General features: G+C 37.7%; 1 protein-coding gene across 1 annotated transcript in view; it reads left to right on the top strand.

Annotated features, from left to right (window-relative positions):
- BCAP29 (B cell receptor associated protein 29) overlaps positions 1-20,461 on the top strand; it is a 48,124-nt gene that overhangs the window by 536 nt on the left and 27,127 nt on the right. The window contains exons 2-5 of the mRNA XM_040260830.1: positions 21-127; positions 5,618-5,718; positions 14,250-14,400; positions 15,829-15,964. Coding sequence (XP_040116764.1) covers positions 36-127; positions 5,618-5,718; positions 14,250-14,400; positions 15,829-15,964 — 480 coding nt within the window. The 5' untranslated portion in view covers positions 21-35. The remainder of the gene's footprint in view (positions 1-20; positions 128-5,617; positions 5,719-14,249; positions 14,401-15,828; positions 15,965-20,461) is intronic.

Genomic DNA, 20,461 nt, shown 5'->3' on the forward strand with positions numbered 1-20,461 from the left:
ATAAGTGTTTCTCTATTTAGGTGTGAAGAAAAACAATGACACTCCAATGGGCGGCAGTTGCAACTTTTCTTTACGCTGAAATAGGACTCATTTTAATCTTCTGTCTACCTTTTATTCCTCCTCAGAGGTAGGAACCTTCCAAATCGTTACAGCAACATATATGATGAGCTCTTTAGACGGTTGAATGTGTTACGGAAAAGGTTTTCTTAAAAGAATTTCAGTGCTGATTCTATAAAAGGCGCTCTTTAAAAATAAATTCACACGCCAATTAAGTAATAGCTAATGACCATATTAAAGTATCACTTCATAAAGCTTTTTATTATATGTACAAATTGGAGAAGGGCATGGCAACCCACTCCAGTATTCTTGCCAGAAGAATTCCATAGACAGAGGAGCCTGGTGGGCTGCAGTCCATGGGATAGCACAGAGTCAGACACGACTGAGTGAATGAGCACACACATATGTACAAATAACTTTTCCCCCTCCCTTCTGAAAGGAGAAGGTCCTCGTCCCCCTTCCTTTTGGTTCTGTTAATTATAGATGTAATAAAGTGATGGTCATCCTTTTTACATGTCTTGTTAGCTTTTACTTTTATTGCCCTGAATTAGAATAGTGAGCCAAATAAAAGTAAATGGATAAATGATGTTTACAGTACACCATGATGCAGAAATATTTCACCGTTGCAGTGGAAAGACAATTTGGAAACTTAAGCCAATAAATGATTCTTAGTTTTGGTCTTACATAATTTATTTGTATTCATTTAATGGCAGTTTTACTACTTTATCCCCATGCAGAATTAATGAGTATAAATTAAAAGTGCTGAATATGCAAAGTATTAGAACCATTCCTTAACAGTAGTTTCTTAGCAAAAGACCGTCAAAGGTCTTTCAGTAGGATTTCTGTTGTACCCTTAACTCTCTCCACCCCTATTGTAACCTACTTTTTAGGAGTTCGGTGTTAGATCCAGACTTGGCAGTGTAAATGATGGAATACTGTTGTGTAAAAATGTTGCAACACATTTGTTCATGTAAAAGAAAACCTTTCATTAATGAGATCCTACAGATAACCCACTGAAATTTAGTCAGAGTCCTTGACTTGAAGAGACTTATGAAAGTTTTTATCTTTTTTTTTAGTTGGGGTACAATTGCTCTACAATATTGTGGTAGTTTCTGCAGTACGGTGAAGTCAGTCACCTGTATGTATACATATGTTCCCTCCCTCTTGGGCCTCTCTCCCACCCCACCCCCTTTTCTTACCCATCTGAATCATCACGGAGGACTGAGCTGAGCTTCCTGTGCTTTAGCATGTTCCCACTAGCTAGCTACTTGATGAGTGGTAGTGAATATATAAATCAATCCCAATCTCTGAATTCACCCCCCACCCCACCCCCACCCTGACCTTGTGTCCACAAGGCTGTTTTCTGCGTCTGCGTTTCTCTTCCTGCCCTGTGGACAGGTTGGTTCATCTTCAGGGTCCAGTAATCTTCCACAACTTTTAACTTTCTTCTTACCTGCCTGGATCTCTCAGCTGTGCCATCACTATTTTCTTGCTTATGAAAGAAAAAATAGAATTATAGGAAGGGGACTTTGAGATTTTTGAACTTTATTCAACCTGTTCATTCTGTGAGAAGGTGGCCTAAGGTCATCTAGTTGAGCTTTGCAGATTCAGGACAAGAATCTGCCTTTCAGTCTAGTGCTCTTTCTATTTCATCACCTTGTCTCTTATCCTATTGATTTTGTTTCAAATCCTCAGTAAGACCCTTTTCAACTTTTTGGTAATACTTGCAACAGTAGAAGCCTATATTTAAGAGAAAGAAAGATGTTATTTATAAACATCTAACTTAAAACTTTAGGATTTGCAGAAAAAAAATTTTTTTTGTCAGTTGATCTTTTCTCCCTCAAAATGGTTTATAGATTATGGATCTTTTTCTTCTTATCAAATATATATTTTTTCTATCCTGATAAAGTAGCTATTTGGTAGATTTGAGTACATGTACACACATTATATAAATATATCCTCTTGGACAAATATACACTAGAAAAACATGGTGTATATGTATATGTGTATGTCCACAGATCATTTACAATGTGTCCTTGTGTGTATTCACATCTTTTTATCCTTTTACATGTGTAATCGCCTTACTCTTCAAAGAAAAGGCTTCATACTTTGGCAGTCTACTCTTTTTTTTCTCACATAACCCACTATTGAAAGACACATATTCAGAGTAGACTGCCTGGGATTATATGAAAACTCTGCATGCTACTGTATGACTTTGGGCAAGTTATTTACCATCTCTGGCCAGTTTCCTCATCTGTAAAATGGAGGTACTACTAGTATCCACCTCGTATGGTGGTTGTGGTAATTAAATGAGCTAAGCCATGTAAAAGTGCTTAGAAGGGAAGTATAGTAAGGACTCTATATAGTAGCTGTTATTAGCTTTTCCTTAAATCAACCCTTATAAACTGCTAATTGTTCGCTCTGGTGGGGGTGGGTCTCCTTTTGTGTTCCCTTTTATACTGTTGATTTACTTGAAATGTGAATTTACATTTGGGCCTAGGTCAAGGAGAAGGCAATGGCAACCCACTCCAGTACTCTTGCCTGGAAAATCCCATGGACGGAGGAGCCTGGTAGGCTGCAGTCCATGGGGTCACTAGGAGTCGGACACGACTGAGAGACTTCACTTTCACTTTTCACTTTCATGCATTGGAGAAGGAAATGGCAACCCACTCCAGTATTCTTGCCTGGAGAATCCCAGGGACCGGGGAGCCTGGTGGGGTGCCATCTATGGGGTCGAACAAAGTCAAACACGACTGAAGCGACTTAGCACTTAGCAGCAAGGTATTGCTAGTTCTCTTTGTAAAAATACAAATTTTTGTAATGTAAAATTTGAACAGTATTCTTGGAGTAGGAATCAAAGAGGCAAAAGAAACTGCATCCATATCAACTCTGTCTCCCCACAAACTTCAGGTTATTATTAGAGTTGTTTTCAAAACATAATTTTAAGGGACTTCTCTGGTGGCACTGTAAATAAGAATCTTGCTCGCCAGTTCAGGGGACACGGGTTCAATCCTTGGTGTGGGAAGATTCCACATGCCACGGAGCAACTAAACCCATGCACCACAACTACTGAGCCTGCGTTCTATACCCTGCAAGCCACAACTACTGAACTCACTTGCTGCAATAGAAAAGCCTGGGGGGCTACAGTCCACGGGGTAGCAAAAGAGTCAGAAACAACTGAGCGACTGAGCATGCATAGAGCTTCTCCATCATTGGCTGCAAAGAAAATAATCAGCCTGATTTTGGTATTGACCATCTGATGATTCCATGTGTAGAGTCATCTCTTGTGTTGTTGGAAAAGGGTGTTTGCTATGACCAGTGTGTTCTCCTAACAAAACTGTCAGCCTTTGCCCTGCTTCATTTGTACTTCAAGGCAAGTTTGGCCTGTTACTTCAGGTGTCTCTTGACTTCTTATTTTTGCATTCCAATCCCCTGTGATGAAAAGCATATTGTTTCTTTTGGTGTTAATTTTGGAAGGTCTTCATAGTACTACGCAGCTTCAGCTTCTTTGGCATTTGGTGGTTGGGGCATAGACTTGAACACTGTTATGTTGAATGGTTTGCCTTGGAAATCATTCTCTCATTTTTGAAATTTCACCAAAGTACTGCATTTCAGACTCTCTTGTTGATTCTGAAGGCCTACTCCCTTTTTTCTAAGGGATTCTTGCCCGCATAGATATAATGGTCGTCTGAATTAAATTCACCCATTCCCGTCCATTTTAGTTCACTGATTCCTAAAATGTGGATGTTCACTCTTGGCATCTCCTGCTTGACCACGTCCATTTTACCTTGAATCATGGACCTAACATTCCAGGTTCCTATGCAATGTTCTTTACAGTATCGGACTTTACTTTCACCACCAGACACGTCCACAACTGAGCGTCATTTCTGCTTTGGCCCAGCTACATCATTCTTTCTTTAGCTATTAGTAATTGCCCTCTGCTCTTCCCCATTAGCATATTGGACACCTTTCAACCAGGGGAGCGGTGGGGGGGTGGCACTCATCTTCCGGTGTCATATCCTTTTTTCCTTTTCATTCTGTTTATGGGGTTCTTGCAGCAAGAATACTGGAGTGGTTTGTCATTTCTTCCTCCAGTTGACCACGTTTTGTCAGAATTCTTCACGATGACCCGTCCATCTTTGGTGGCCCTTTATGGCATGGCTCATGGCTTCATTGAATTACACAAGCCCTACACTTCTGTGAGGACTTCCCTGGTGGCTCAGACGGTAAAGCGTCTGTCTGCAATGTGGGAGACCCAGGTTCGATCCCTGGGTTGGGAAGATCCCCTGGAGAAGGAAATGGCAATCCACTCCAGGAATATTGCCTGGAAAATCCCATGGACAGAGGAGCCTGGTAGGCCACAGTCCATGGGGTCGCAAAGAGTCGGACACGACTGAGCGACTTCACACTACACTTGTGTAGTGGCCCACACACCACTAAAAGGCTGTGGTCCATGAAAGGAAATTTGAAGTTTCCTTAAGTGCTTATCTTTATATATCTCCTTTGGACTCAGTTAATGTGTTACTCATTTAAAATGCCCTTGTGTGAAATTTGTTACCTTTTCAGTTGTGTGATAAATTACTTTGTCACTCTTTGCCATTGATAACTCATGCTTTCTTACCTATGTGTCTTTGCTCGTATTGTTCATTCCATCTAGACTGTTTCCCTATTTCATTTTCTCTATGTTCAAGTAATGATCTGAATATAATTACTTGGGTATAAACACACATAAAAATCCCTCAAGATATATATATATTTTTTTTTTTTTTTTCTTTTTTGCCACGCCATGCATCTTGTGGGATCTTAGTTACTCAACCAGGGATTGAAACTGGGCACTCGGCAGTGAAAGTGCAGAGTCCTAACCACTGGACCGCCAGAGTATTCCCTTTCAAGCTATATATTTAAGATTTTTACTCTTTACTATGTATGTAGTACACAGTATTACACACACATTGTAGAACAGCTCAGTGATTTAATGTGTACATAATAGCTCAGTGATTCAATGTGTGTAAAATAGCCCAATGATTTTCTTAATTTCCTTATGGTAAAGTAGAAAAACTTTTTTACTTGGAGTAGACATTGAAACTTCATCTATTTTTTTAATTAAAAAAATAAATAGTGTAGAAAGTCAGACCCCTTAACCCTGAAATGTTATTAGTTGTTAGAACAATAGGTCTTTGTTATTTCTGAGTTATTATCCTGATAAGGAAAATAATATAAAGTGATAACTTCTATCAGTAATTTAACATTTTTACTGTGAGAATTCCTATTTAAGGTTTTGATCATGTGTATTTACTTTAGAAATTACTTTTACTTAAGAATATTTAAGCCACCAGACAGAAGATAATCAAATGTGGGATTATTATTAAATTTGAAAGTTGTTCTTTATTTCATGAGTTATTCTTATTGATAAGAATTGACAATTCTCTTACATGACAAAAAATTAAATTTCCATAGTTCTTTTCACTCACTACACAATTGCCAAAATGTTAATTTAGTATTTAGAAAGTATCTCAAACTCTTGACTTTTTACACCTAATGCAATTGTATTGCTTTACAGATGGCAGAAGATATTTTCCTTTAGCGTTTGGGGTAAAATTGCAAGTTTCTGGAACAAGGCTTTTCTTACTATTATAATCCTATTGATTGTTCTGTTTCTAGGTAAGTACCAGAGTTCTCCTTTGACTAAGCTTAACTATAATTTTTTATATTATCATTAATGAATTATTATTGATTGGTTTTTAATTTGATGCTGCCATTGGTATACAGTTGACTTCATATAGTATATGATAGTATGTGGAGTAGATACTTGATATGTTGATAGATATTATTAGTTATATATATACAAGCATAAATTGCATCAGAGTACAGTGGTTCTTAATCTCTTTTATGTTGTTTTAAGATTTAAATGCTGCGATGCATAGCCTAGTTTTCAGAATTAGCAGTTATACAGTCCTTTGTTATTGTGGTGTCTTAGTTATGCACAGGTTTAACTGTTTGGGAGACAAACAGCAATGGCCCTCAAAAGAAGTTTTAGATGCAGGTTGTGAATCTTGATTGGACCCTGGTTGAAAGACAACTATAGCACAGACATTTGCGTACTACAGCAAAAATTTGAATATAGACTGTTTGTTAGATAATATTAGGGAGTTTTTGTTAACTTTATTTATGATATCAATGTTATTATTATATAAAAGAAGTCAGCAACCTATAACCTGCAGACCAATTGCCTATTTTTGTAAATAAAGTTTTATTGGAACATACCATGCCATTCTGTTTGTGTGTCATCTATGTATGAACAACTACAGAGTGCAGTAGTGGAAACAGAGACCGTGTGGCCTAACATACACAACCTGCTCTTTACAGAAAAAGTTTACCAACACTTGTTACATAGGATTACATCCTTATGCTTAGGAATTGCATGCTGAAATACATAGAAGTAAAGTCTCATGATATTTACAACTTAATTTCAGTTGGTTAAAAAAAAAAGCAAGTATGGCAAATGCTAACAATTGTTGAATCTAGGTAGTGGAAATATGGATGTTTATTGTACTAGTTTTTCAATATGTTTGAAATTTTCATAACAAGTACCTTAGAAATTAGAAGCAGACTTTTTTTTTTTTTTAAGTGGAAAAGAATAGCTTTATTTGCTTTGTCAGGCAGAGGGGGCCACAGTGGGCTAATGCCCTCCAAACTGCATGTCCCAACCTAGAAGGGGTAGTGAGAAGTTTTATAGTGATGTTTCTAAGAGGGCGTGATCAGCTTATGGACATCCTTTCAGGGGTTGGTGGGAGGCAAGTAGGAGTCAGCATTATCAACCTTCTGTTTCCAGCCAGTCTAGGGTCTACATGCTTGTTTGCAGCATACAGTTAACTTCTTTCACCTAATCAGGGGTTCGATGTCTGTCTCAAAAACGTGCAGATTTTTCCATCGTTTAGAAAACTCTTAATAGTCAAAATATCTCCCTTGATGCCAGGGTGATTCAGCTTTTTGCCATGGGTATAAACCCTGTCCCTTGGTGACAGGCCTCCTTTATGTTTGTCCAGATGCTGGCAGAGGTATTGCAACATCCCAGACACTACTTTTCTCTTGAAGTAGACTTTTAAGGTTTTTGTAAAATTAGAAATTCCATGAGTCAAAATAGTTGCCATGCTTTTTAGGAGTAAATTGCCATGCTTTTCAGGAGCTTTTAAGAACTGAGCTCAGAGAGATTATGTAACTTGTCAGAGATCACCCAGCTACTTCTTGGCAATTCAGCTTTTGATACTACTGCAGTGTGTTGTCCCTCAGAATTCACTCAGAGTTGTGTTGTGAGTTAGGCAGGTTTCCCAGATGTCAGCCTGAGGTCATAACCAGCATGTGTGCCACGCTCTTGTGAGAAAATGTTTCCCATCTTCCATATTACTAACCTCTGCAGGGGAATCCTCTTTATAAACTGGAAATAAATGGCATGAGAAGTTATGAGTAAGTCATTGCATCAGGATGTGAATGGATTTGCCGTTCATTTCAAACTGTATTTGTCTCATGGTAAGTTCTTAATGTTACCGATTGAATCTCTAGCCATAGGAAAAATCACACCAAGCAGGTGAAAAACAATAAAGAAAACCAAGTTCCAACTTTGTCACCAGCTAACTAAATGACCTTTGGAATGTCATTTCATCTCTCTGAGTTTGGTTTAGCCATTTGCAAAATAGAGGAAATAATCACAGCTCTTAGTTGCTCTAAGAGTGTACTGTATCCTTCTAACTCTAAAATTATCTCAAGAGTTTCTACTGAAAACTGCCACATAGCCATATAAAGAATGACAACTTTAGCCAAGGTTCTTTTGGTTACATAAATCAGAAAACAGCATCAGCTCACTTGAGCATGAAAGGGAAAATTAAAATATAGGGTTGTTTCAGTGTGGCCCGAAAAATGAAGGAAGCCAAATTCATAGGAAGTGAAGTGTCCTTTTAGTGTCCCTGTATTTCTCCCTCGGTCTACTTCTTCTTCCTTATCTCTGCAGGCTCTGATACTCAATTTCCAGGCCAGAATTATATACAGCTGCTAAGTTTTGTCATGCCAGCCATATCCGAGGATTAACTAGCCATTTCTAAATTCCAATTCTAAGGAAGAAAAAATCTGACCAGCTAACACCGGGTATCCAATCCTCATCTGAGAAGCTATGGCCAGGGGCCAGGATCACAGAGCAGAATCATGGCTGCTGGCAGGAGCCTAGATCTATGGGCAGGGAAAGTAATTAACTCCCAGAAAATAGGAACATCATGGATGATTAATGTGGGGCCGTTAACCCTGGATGATAAAGACAGTCAAACAGGAACTTACCCATGAAGCCTCAGTGTTTCCATCTCACAGCAGGGGAATAACACCTACTTCACTGAGGTGTTGAAAGAATAACATGCAGTTACATATGTAAAGTACGTAGTCCACTGTTCTCATCCACTAAAATGACATTGGTGCAAATAATGCAGACCCAGTAGGTTTGAATTACTCAACATAATTCATCTTTTATTTTGGAATTTTTTTCTTGTTGGTCTGATAGTCATTACTATATGTTTATATTCCTAGAGCCAATACTAACTGAAAAGTATGTTTTAGCAAGTTGGAACAGGCAGAAAGGAAGTAGGAAATCCAGGAGAGTTTATTTAGTGTCAGCAGAAATGCTTCTCGGGAATTTGAACACTTACAGAATTGATCCCACAAAAAGATGATCTCCAGATTGACTAAGTGTCACATCCTCCTCTTATTGTTGCCCCCCATCCCACTTTTCAGACACAGTTTCTTTATTATTATGCAAGCAGTGCATTCTACAAAGGGGTTTGTGTTTTTCTTTGGTAGTACTGCTTAATCTTTAGCATTTCTGCATAATGGATCCAGGAGTATTATTCCTGTTTAATTGCCAAGTAGTAGCCACTTCACAGGTGGCTCAGTAAAGTAGAGAATCCACCTGCCAATGTAGGAGACACAGGTTCTGTCCCCGGTCGGGAAGATCCCCTGGAGAAGGAAATGGCAACCCACTCCAGTATTCTTGCCTGTGAAATCCCATGGATAGAGGAGCCAGGTGGGCTACAGTTCATGGGGTCACAAAAGCCAGTCACGACTTAGCAACTAAACAACAAGGAAAACAACGATTTCAAAGTACTGTTTGGTTCCTCTGGTCTGCTCAAAATAATTCATAAAGACTTTTTTTTTTTCAGTTGTTTTTGTAGTGGTTGGCATGCTCTTATTGTTTTAAGGCAATCTTAGAAATGACCAAAAAAAAAGGAAATCTTGCCTTTTGTGTCCACATAAATCGACCTTGAGGACATTATGCTAACTGAAAGACAAATACTGTAAGATCTCATTCATATGTGGAATCTTAAAAAATGAAATCAAGCTCATAGATACAGGGGACAGATTGGTGGTTGCCACGGGTCGGGGTGGGCAATATAGGTAAAGGGAGTCAAGACATAAGATTCCAGTTATAAAATAAATAGGTGATAGAGATATAATGAACAGCATGGTGACTTAGTTAATAATTCTGTATTGCTCATTTGAAAATTGCTAGGAGAGTAGATGTTGAAAGAAATTTTGCATCACAAGAAAAAAGAAATTCTGTAACTGTATGGTGATGGACTTGTAACTATTTTACAGTATATACAAACATCGAATTATTTTTAATTAGCAAATTACAAATAGAAGGAAACTCCCTCGTTCTGATGAAGAGCATCTACAAAAGCCTAGAGCTAGCATCATCCTTAGTCAGATATTGAAACTTAGCCCCGTAAGGTTGGGAACAAAGCAAGGATATTCACTTTGACTCTTTTTGTTCAATTAAGTAATAGATTTTCTAACTGAAATAATATTAAGAAAAATATACAAAGTGTTAAGATTTTAAATTAAAAAGTAAAACAGTCATTTGAAGATGACATGATTATTTATTTAGAAAATCCTAAAATGTCTACAAGAAAAATACTGTGTCAAAGAAATGTAGTGCATTGCAAAATACAAGGTCAATATACAAAATGAAGTGCATTTCTATGCTATAAGCAACAATTCAAAATTGAAAATTTTTAAATTAATTTTATAAAAGTACAACAAGAAGCCTAAAAACTTCTTGTTTTTAGAAAAGAACTTTATAAAGGATGAACAAGATCTCAACGCTTAAAGCTACAAAAACATTGTTAGAAGGAATTAAAGAAAATGGAAATAAACGATTTTTTTTTCAGTTGAAAAACTATCATTGAAATACCACTTCATACTCACTAGGATAATTATAATCTAAAAGACAGATAATAACAAACGCTGATGAAGATGTGGAGAAATAGGAACCATCCCAATTTATATTACACTGGGAATGTAAACTTGTAAAGCTGCTTTGGGAAAACAGTTTGGCAGTTCCTCAAAAAGTTAAACATAGAGTTACCATGCATGCGTGCTGAGTCACTTCAGTCATGTCCAGCTCTTTGCAATTCTATGGACTGTAGCCCACCAGGCATCTCTGTCCAGGGGATTCTCCAGGGAAGAATACTGAAGTGGGTTGCCATGCCTTCCTCCAGGACATCTTCCCAACCCAGGGATCAAACCTGCTTCTTTTACATCTCTTGCATTGGCAGACAGGTTCTTTACCTCTAGCACCACTTGGGAGTTACCATATGATCCAGCAGTTCCACTCATAGGTATATACTAAGAGAAATGAAAACATATGTCAGTATAAAAACTTGTACATGAATCCTCATGGCAGCATGGTTCATAATAGCTAAAAAATGGAGAAAATCCAAATATCCATCATCTCTTCAATGGATAAACCAAATGTGGTGTAGCTGTACAACAGAGAATTATTCAGTTATAAAAAGTAATAAAGCAAGTTCATCTATGTAACTTGCTGCAACATAGATGAACCTTGAAAATATTAACCAAGGTTAAGGGAGCTAGACACAAAAGAACACATAAAATATGATTCCATCTATATCAAATGTCCAGAATAGCCAAATCCATAGAGACAGAAAGTAGATTGGTGGTTGCCAGGAGGTGCAGGGAGGGCAAGAATGGATATGGGCTTTCTGTTTGGGTTGATGAAAATATTCAGGTGTTGGTTACACAACTTTGTGAATATACTCAAAACCACTAAATACACTTTTAAGAGTAAATGTTATGTAAATTTTAGCTCAAAGTGCTGTTTAAAAAATTAAGTAAAATAGAGGTTAAAATTAGCTGTTTTTCAACTATAATCTCTTTCCTATATGGCAGTAACTCTTCCCTAGAAATGCTTATGACTACATGAAAGGAGGAGCCTAATTTGCTTATATTCCACTGGTGTTTGTGACATCAAAGGCAGATACCTTCCCAGGAAACTACAAGAATCCAAAGACGAAGAGTACACCAAAGAAAGATGCTATAATCTGAAATCTGTCTCCTACTAGAAAAAAGTGATTCCTCTGAATCTGAGACTTAACGGAACTCAAAGTATCAAAAGAGCAGCTCTCTGAACATTATCAGTAACAGGTTCCATCCACAGGACACTTGAGGGATCATATACTACCATAGGTCAATCCCATTTCATCAAATCTTTGCCAGTAGAAATCTCAGTGTAACCAAATACTTCTAAAATCTCAATAATTTAAAATAATAGTAGCCTATATATAAGATAGGTAAATAACAAAGACCCACTGTATAGCACAGAATTATATTCAGTATAATAACCTATAATAGGAAAAATCTGAAAAAGGAATAAAGATAACTATATAACTGAATCACTCTGCTGTATACCTGAAACATTGTGAACCAACTATATTTCAGTTTTTTTTAAGAGTAATACTTCAGTTCAGTCACTCAGTCGTGTCTGACTCTGCAACCCCAGGGACTGACTGCAGCACACCAGGCTTCCCTGTCCACCACCAACTCCAGGAGCTTGCTCAAACTCATGGGCTTTGAGTCAGTGATGCCATCCACCCATCTCATCCACTGTCATCCCCTTCTCCTCCTGCCTTCAATATTGCCCAACATCAGGGTCTTTTCTAATGAATTAGTTCTTCACATCAGGTGGCCAATCGCCAAAGTATTGGAGTTTCAGCTTCAGCATCAGTCTTTCCAGTGAATATTCAGCCTTCATTTCCTTTAGGATGGACTGGTTGGATCTCCTTGCAGTCCAAGGGACTCTCAAAAGTCTTCTCTAACACCACAGTTCAAAAGCATCAGTTCTCGGTGCTCAGCTTCCTTTATAGTCCAACTCTCACAACCATACATGACTACTGGAAAAACCATAGCTTTGACGAGATGGACCTTTGTTAGCAAAGTAATGTCTCTGCTTTTTAATATGCTATCTAGGTTGGTCATAGCTTTTCTTCCAAGGAGCAAGTGTCTTTTAATTTCATGGCTGCAGTCACCATCTGCAGTGATTTTGGAGCCCAATAAATTAAAGTCTGTGACTATTTCCATTGTTTCCGCATCTATCTGCCATGACGTGATGAGACTGGATGCCATGATCTTACTTTTTGAATGCTGAGTTTTAGCCCAGCTTTTTCACTGTCATCTTTCACTTTCATCAAGAGGCTTTTAGTTCTTCACTTTCTGCCATAAGGGTGGTGTCATCTGCATATCTGAGGCTATTGATATTTCTCCCGGCAATCTTGATTCCAGCTTGTGCTTCATCCAGCCCCGCATTTCACATGATGCACTCAGCATGTAAGTTAAATAAGCAGGGTGACAGTATACATCCCTGACACACTCCTTTCCCAGTTTGGAAAGAGTCCTTTGTTCCACGTCCAGTTCTAACTGTTGCTTCTTGATCTGCATACAGATTTCTCAGGAGGCAGGTCAGATGGTCTGGTATTCCCATCTCTTGAAGAATTTTCCACAGTGTGTTGTGATCCACACAGTCAAAGGCTTTGGTGTAGTCAATGAAGCAGAAGTAGATGTTTTTCTAGAACTCTCCTGCTTTTTCGATGATCCAGCGGCTGTTGGCAATTTAATCTTTGGTTCCTCTGCCTTTTCTAAATCCAGCTTGAACATCTGGAAGTTCTTGGTTCACATACTATTGAAGCCTAGCTGGGAGAATTTTGAGCATTCCTTTGCTAGTGTGCGAGATGAGTGCAATTGTGCAGTAGTTTGACATTCTTTGGCATTACCTTTCTTTGGGATTGGAATGAAAACTGACCTTTTCCAGTCCTGTGGCCACTGCTGAGTTTTCCAGTTTTGCTGGCATATTGAGTACAGCACTTTCACAACATCATCTTTTAGGATTTAAAATAATTCAACTGGAATTACATCACCTCCACGACCTTTGTTCACAGTGGTGCTTCTAAGGCCCACTTGACTTCACATTCCAGGATGTCTGGCTCTAGGTGAGTGATCACACCATCGTGGTTGTCTGGGTCATAAAGATCTTTTTTGTACAGTTCTTCTGTGTATTCTTGCCACCTCGTCTTAATATCTTCTGCTTCTGTTAGGTCCCTACCATTTCTGTCCTTTATCGAGCCCATCTTTGCATGAAGTGTTCCCTTGGTATCTCTAATTTTCTTGAAGAGATCTCCCATTCTATTATTTTCCTCTATTTCTTTGCATTGATCACTGAGGAAGACTTTCCTATCTCTCCTTGCTTTTCTTTGGAACTCTGCATTTAAATGGGTATATGTTTCCTTTTCTTCTTTGCCTTTCTCTTCTCGTCTTTTCTTAGCTATTTGTAAGGCCACCTCAGACAACCATTTTGCCTTTTTGCTGTTTCTTTTTCTTGGAGGTGGTCTCGATCACTGCCTCCTGGACAGTGTCACAAACCTTTGTCCATAGTTCAGGCACCAGATCTAATCCCTTGAATCTATTTGTCACTTCCACTGTAAAAAATTATAGTAGAAGTAATAAAAATGCTAGTGCAGTAAGAGAAATGGGTTAGCCTGGAATTGATTGTAATGGCATATGACCTCTATATGTTATTGTCAATAGGTTGAATTTTAATGCAGTGTAGCCAGATACCAGAGACAGTACAGTGATGGTAACTCCTAGATGAATAGTAAAAAAGCAAAATACTGTTACATTCAAAGTTTACCACTGGCATCTACTTTGAGCATAATATCCTCCCATGTGTTATAAAGAGACCCCCTAGATAAAGTTCATTATCTAAAAGTTAGGTCACTTGGGCTAAATCTGCTTTCCATTATATTAATAATCTTATATTCTTAAAAGCCAAAAGCAATGTGTTTCCTCTTTTTCTTTAATAGATGCTGTGAGAGAAGTAAGAAAATATTCCTCAACTCATAATATTGAAAAGAGCTCAGCCAGCAGACCTGCTGCCTATGAACATACACAAATGAAACTCTTCAGGTCTCAAAGAAATCTTTACATTTCTGGATTTTCATTATTTTTCTGGCTGTAAGTTGTTTTTTAAGCACAATTTTAAAACATGATTTATGTTTCTCATTTTTTCCACCTACAGTGTAGATTTTTCTTCTGTACTATTTAACACAGTAACATCTTTTTTGAAAGAACTCAGATGGCAGACCCAAATAACAAATAATAATCCTGGCTTGTAGGTTTGATAGGCCCATAAGGTCCTGCAGGATCTTACCCCTGCTGCTCTCTGGAGCCTTGTACTCTTTTCTGACACATATACCACCGTTGTACCCACACTGTCCTTTGCTGCTCCTTAACTCATTCATGCATTATTGCAACAAATATTTATTGAGTTCCTTTTGTGTACCCAACTCCTTCCTACTTCAGGGTCTTCACACCAACTTTTCCTTCTGCCAAAACACTCTTCCCTTCCTTCTCTCCCTGGTTAATTTCTACTCATCCTTAGCTCCTTTCTCAGGTAAGCTGAGACCTGTGACCATCATTTCCCCAAAGTAGGTAGGTCTCCTATTGTACACTCCCATAGAATGTGTAGTGTGTATACGTTTCTTCCAAGTGTCATTTAATTACTCATGGTTGTAATTAAATACTGTTTTAACTCTCCCCTCCCCAACTAAAGCCTAAACTTTTTGAGAGCAGAGCCATTGTCTTGTTTCCAATTATATCCCAAATGCCTGGCATAGTAATTAACACTTAGCAGTTCTTGAATTGGATACTTGAAGATAACAATTACTATTAGTAACAATGGAGGTTACTCATCAATACAAGTAGGAGAGTAGTTTTTAGGTTTAGCCAGCCTTCCACAATGCTCTTTTTATTTATTTATTTTGACTAAGAGGCATGTGGGATCTTATTTCCACAGCCAGGGATTGAATCCATGCCCCCTGCATTGGAAGCACGGGGGCTCAAGTCTTAACCACTGACCACAAGGGAAATCCTGCATAGTGCTCTTTACATAGCAGATTTTGAACTGAGGGGGAAAATTTCTTACTGGCCCTGCCACAATGTCCAAAATTCTCTTTCTTCTCCTCCTGGCCAAAGTCCTCTTCAGAGAAAAATAAGTAAATAAGTCCCACTGAATCCACATTCTAAAAGTTAGTCTTCTGGCAAAAATTTCAAAGAAATGAGACACAAGCTTCTTTTAACTAGGACTTGGATTATGTATTTGTCTTCTTTAAACCCTGGAGGAAGAAATGGCAACCCACTCCAGTATTTTTGCCTAGAGAATGCCATGGACAGAGGAGCCTGGCAGGCTACAGTCCATGAGGTCACAGGGAGTCAGGACATGACTGAGTGACTGAACACACACTTCTTTAAACATCCTCCCTTGCTTAAATACTACCACACCCACACCTGAAGGGGAGTTACTGAATAATTAGTGCTTAAAGTCCCAGTTCTTGGGGATTAGTCTAGTTATACACTACTCTGACATTTTTTTTATTTTCTTAGAGTGTTGAGACGTCTGGTTACCCTTATCACTCAGCTGGCAAAAGAGCTGTCAAACAAAGGAGTACTTAAACATCAAGCAGAAAATATTAACCAGGCTGCCAAAAAATTCATGGAAGAAAATGAAAGACTGAAACGGGTATTTAAATTTTTTTTTTAAAAAACTGTTGTAAATGTTTTTTGGTATTCCCAAGGAGTGGTATATTTTTTTCAGCCTCAAAAAGAGCATTTTTATATTTTATAAGCAGAAAATGACCATAAATAACAGAATTCTACAATATGATTGTTCCAGAAGTATTTTATTATCTTTAGATTTGTGAGTTCTCACAGTTTCCCTCAGTAGTAGATTAATGCCATTGGACCTACTTCCTGTGATTCAAGGAGAAAAAGTTCTGAGAATATGAATTTTAGTTCCTTTATTACCATTAATTTTACTTTATAACATAAGGCAAGTTTTAATAAGTCTCTCTTAAATTTCCATTTCCCATTCAGTTAAATTACTGTTAAGACTGTGTGTGTGTGTGTGTGTGTGTGTGTGTGTGTTTAAATGATGTTTATGTAAGAAGCAGAGAAAAATAGTTGATATAGATTGAAGATGGCATATAATATTTTCAGTCTCTTAATTTGGGTTATGTTGCTAATAATTCTTTGAGAACCGTATGCTGTCTTTCCCCTGCTACTCAGGGAGAGTGAAAATCATTTACTGATGTTTTCCAAGTTAAGTAAAAAGAACAAATGAGAAAATGGAAGATACAAAAATTACTTTGGGTATTTTTTTTCTTAACTTTAAAATTTAGGAGTCAGATCTCATAGCTTGAGTGTTTTCAGTTCATGTTAAGCCCTATAACCTGTGAGTTTTCCTAATTCTGCCTCTTAGGGAAAAAAGTCAAAAGAACCATTCATAAGTGAAACATTTTCTTAAATAATTCCTAACATAATGCAATAAGATTATTTCTCTATTACAGATTAATGAAGTACAATCAATTATAAATTACATCAAATTATATTTATGTAAGGGCTTCCCTGATAGCTCAGTTGGTAAAGAATCCTCCTGCAATGCAGGAGACCCCAGTTCGATTCCTGGGTTGGGAAGATCTGCTGGAGAAGGGATAGGCTACCCACTCCAGTATTCTTGCACTACCCTTGTGGCTCAGCTAGTAAAGAATCCACCTGCAATGCGGGAGACCTGTGTTTGATCCCTAGATTGGGAAGATCGCCTGGAGAAGGGAAAGGCTACCCACTCCAGTATTCTGGCTTGGAGAATTCCTGGACTGCATAATCCATGGGGTTGCAAAGAGCTGGACATGATTGAGCGACTTTCACATAAAAAGTATTGTAAGTCTAACAGTAGAGAATTACCCAAATCCTAAAGCCCAGCCTCTTACAGAAAGAACTCTAAGCATCACCTTTTATTCTAAAAGAGTTACCTATTAACTAGAACAATATAAAGCTCTCTGAAACTATTGTTGTTGTTCATTTGCTAAATCGTGTCTGATCTTCACCACCCCATGGACTGCAGCACGCCGGGCTTCCCTGTCCTCACTGTCTCTGGAGTTTGCTCAAACTCACGTCCATTGAGTTGGTGATGCTATCCAACCAACTCGTCCTCTGTCACCCCCTTCTCCTCCTGCCTTCAATCTTTCTCAGCATCAGATTTTTTCCCAATGAGTTGACTCTTCACATCATATGGCCAAAGTATTAGAGCGTCAGCTTTAGCATCAGTCCTTCCAATGAATATTCAGGGTTGATTCCTTCAGGATTGACAAGGTTTATCTCCTTGCTGTCTAAAGGACTCTGAAGAGTCTTCTCCACCACCTATTAAATAAGGGAAAATTCACTGCAAAAAAAATAGTTTTGGTGCTACAGTATCATGGTCACCTGTTCAAAAACCCATGTTTTATTTATGATGTCTGCCTTATTACCACTACACAAATAAGATTCAGAAATGTTTATTTGGGTAGATTTTAACAGCATCTTTTAAGGAAACATTTAAAGAATAAGCACTGGTTTGTATTTTTACTTTTTTTTGTTCTGTTTGAAAAAAGCTTTGGTCATAGACGTCATGTAACTTTCAATTGGTCGTTAAGCTGCGTCAGTGTTTCTGTGTTCAGAGACAAACAGTATGTCACCAGTGTTTCAGCAACACAGTCAGACTTATTTTGTACGTTAATATTATTTGCTTCATTTTCTGTCCTTTGATCTCATTTTATAATGGTAAAAACATCTCTTCATTCCCTATAAGAGACACATTATCTAATGGAAAGTGTTTTACCCAAAAGTTCAAGAGATTTGGGTGCCAGTCCCAAATCTGCCAGTAATTAATTAGCATTGTGAGCTGGGGCAAGTCACCACATTTGTTCTGGGTCTCAAGTTTATAAATAATAGCTCACATTGTTCACAGGGTTTACAGTAAGGTATTAACTCTTTGAATTGTTGCAACCACCCTAAGAGGTTGGTGCTGTTAATATTTACATTTTATAGATGAAGAAATGGAGGCACAGAAAGGTTAAGTGACTTATATAAAATCATTCCACTAATAAGAGACAGAACTAAGGTTTGAATCCAGGCAGGTAGCCTTCCTCTAGAATCCACACTCTTAACCACATTGTTTTGTTCCCTTTGATCATATGCTAGCCCATGAAATGACTTGCAAATGGTGCATGGGACCCCGTTCTGCTATGATACTTCAGTTAATGAAATAATTATGAAAGACCAATTAACTTATATATGCCTGCTTTAAAATAACAATGATGGAGCTTTACTGCTTACCTGTTTTTTCCCAGCCACTTACCCCAGTGGGGTAAGGTGGGCAGGACAGTTTACATGTGCATTACTGTAGCTGGTAGCTATAGCATTTCAGATTCCAGGGCTCTTGGTCTTTCTCCAGCATCAAGTTACACATAATAATAATTCAATAATAAAGTTGAACAGGTTTATAGGTGCATTAGTGAAAGCTTATTTACAAGACCAACACCAAATTCAACTTTTCCAAATCAGTGGCATATTAATTCAGGCAGTCAGTGTAAGCTTTCCGTAACTCATTGGTTCTCTTCCAGTTTGGATAATCACTGAAGACTGTGAAATGAATTCAAGTGAAGTAATAGCAAGGATTGTGTGGAAGTGGTCGACAGACCTGTAGAATTCAGAGGGATTTTTTTTCCTAGTCTCTGCTCTTAAAAAAAAAAATGTATTTTTTTTTTATGTTAAAGATATGAGACTTCTTCAGTTTTAGTAAGTACTTCAGTTCTTTATCTCTTAAAAAAATAGTATTGGAATTATATATTCATTTGAGTTTTAATTCCTCCTTTGGATCTGCCTGATCTCTGTTGTAACACAGCAGTATTATATTTGATCTTGTGCTACAGTATTTATGCTCATCTCGTTGTTTCCACTAGCCTGAGTTTGCTAAGTTGCTTCAGTCCTGTCCAACTCTGTGTGACCCCATAGACAGCAGCCCACCAGGCTCTGCTGTCCCTGGGATTCTCAAGGCAAGAATACTGGAGTGGGTTGCCATTTCCTTCTCCAAAGCATGAAAGTGAAAAGTGAAAGTGAAGTCTCTCAGTCATGTCCGACTCCTATCGACCCCATGGACTGCAGCCTACCAGGCTCCTCCGTCCATGGGATTTTCCAGGCAAGAGTACTGCAGTGGGGTGCCATTGCCTTCTCCTCAAGCCTGAGTTAACCTGAGAGCAAAAGATTGTATTTCTGTTATATTTTTACTCCTTATACTACATAGTATTGTAGAATATTTGCATGTAGTAGTAGCACTGCTAAGTAGAACTTTGTCTTGTTTTGTTTAATATATCAGTGTTTTAATATGTCAGTTTACATTAGGAAAGGAATCACCCTGCAGTAGAAATTCTTTTCTATGTCAGTCTATTTTAAATTGTCCTGAGTTAATTTTTTTTCCTGACTGTTGAGGTTTTCTGTATCAAATTGCTGCCTTTTTACTTAGTCAAATAACCTATGTCAATATGTACATGTTCTGTTTTTCAAACATTAATTTAACATCTTTAACTAAACATCTTAAAATGTTCTTTTTGATGTCAGCTACTTACTTCTATTAACACTGATGATTTCCATCCAGGCTATGAAATTTTTGCCCCATGATGTTTTTATTTTAGTCAGATATTTTACTATTCAGATCTTAATTTTTCTCGCCTAGAAAAGATAAGCTACAAACATAAAACAAACACTTTAAAAGCCAGAATAGATTTGAAAATACAAAGAATATTATGAAAGATTAACTAGATAAAAGTAATTTGGAGACCATTCAATGTAAATTAGGTAGAATTGTCCAAGCATAGAGGTGGCCCTGTCATACTCCACTTGCCCATTTTTATCCAGAAAACATGTTCTTTTCTTACAAATCATCAATATAAAACTAGTCTGAGTAGACCGCTCTGCAGTTGGAACATAAAGGCTTTCCAATTAATATTATCCTCAGAACTATTTTTTTCCTTAGATTAACACCACATATTAAGGAAAAGATATGTTTTATCTGAATACTTTTGAAAATATAATTTTAACTGTAGCCCAGCCAGAAACTCTTGTTATTTTCATGTCAGAGGTTTCAATCGTAGAAAAAAGTGTGTGTGTGTGTGTGTGTGTGTGTGTGTGTGTGTGTGTGTGTGTG

This window comes from Oryx dammah, unplaced genomic scaffold (genome assembly GCF_014754425.2).
Source record: "Oryx dammah isolate SB20612 unplaced genomic scaffold, SCBI_Odam_1.1 HiC_scaffold_18, whole genome shotgun sequence".
In the NCBI taxonomy this organism is placed as follows: domain Eukaryota; kingdom Metazoa; phylum Chordata; class Mammalia; order Artiodactyla; family Bovidae; genus Oryx; species Oryx dammah.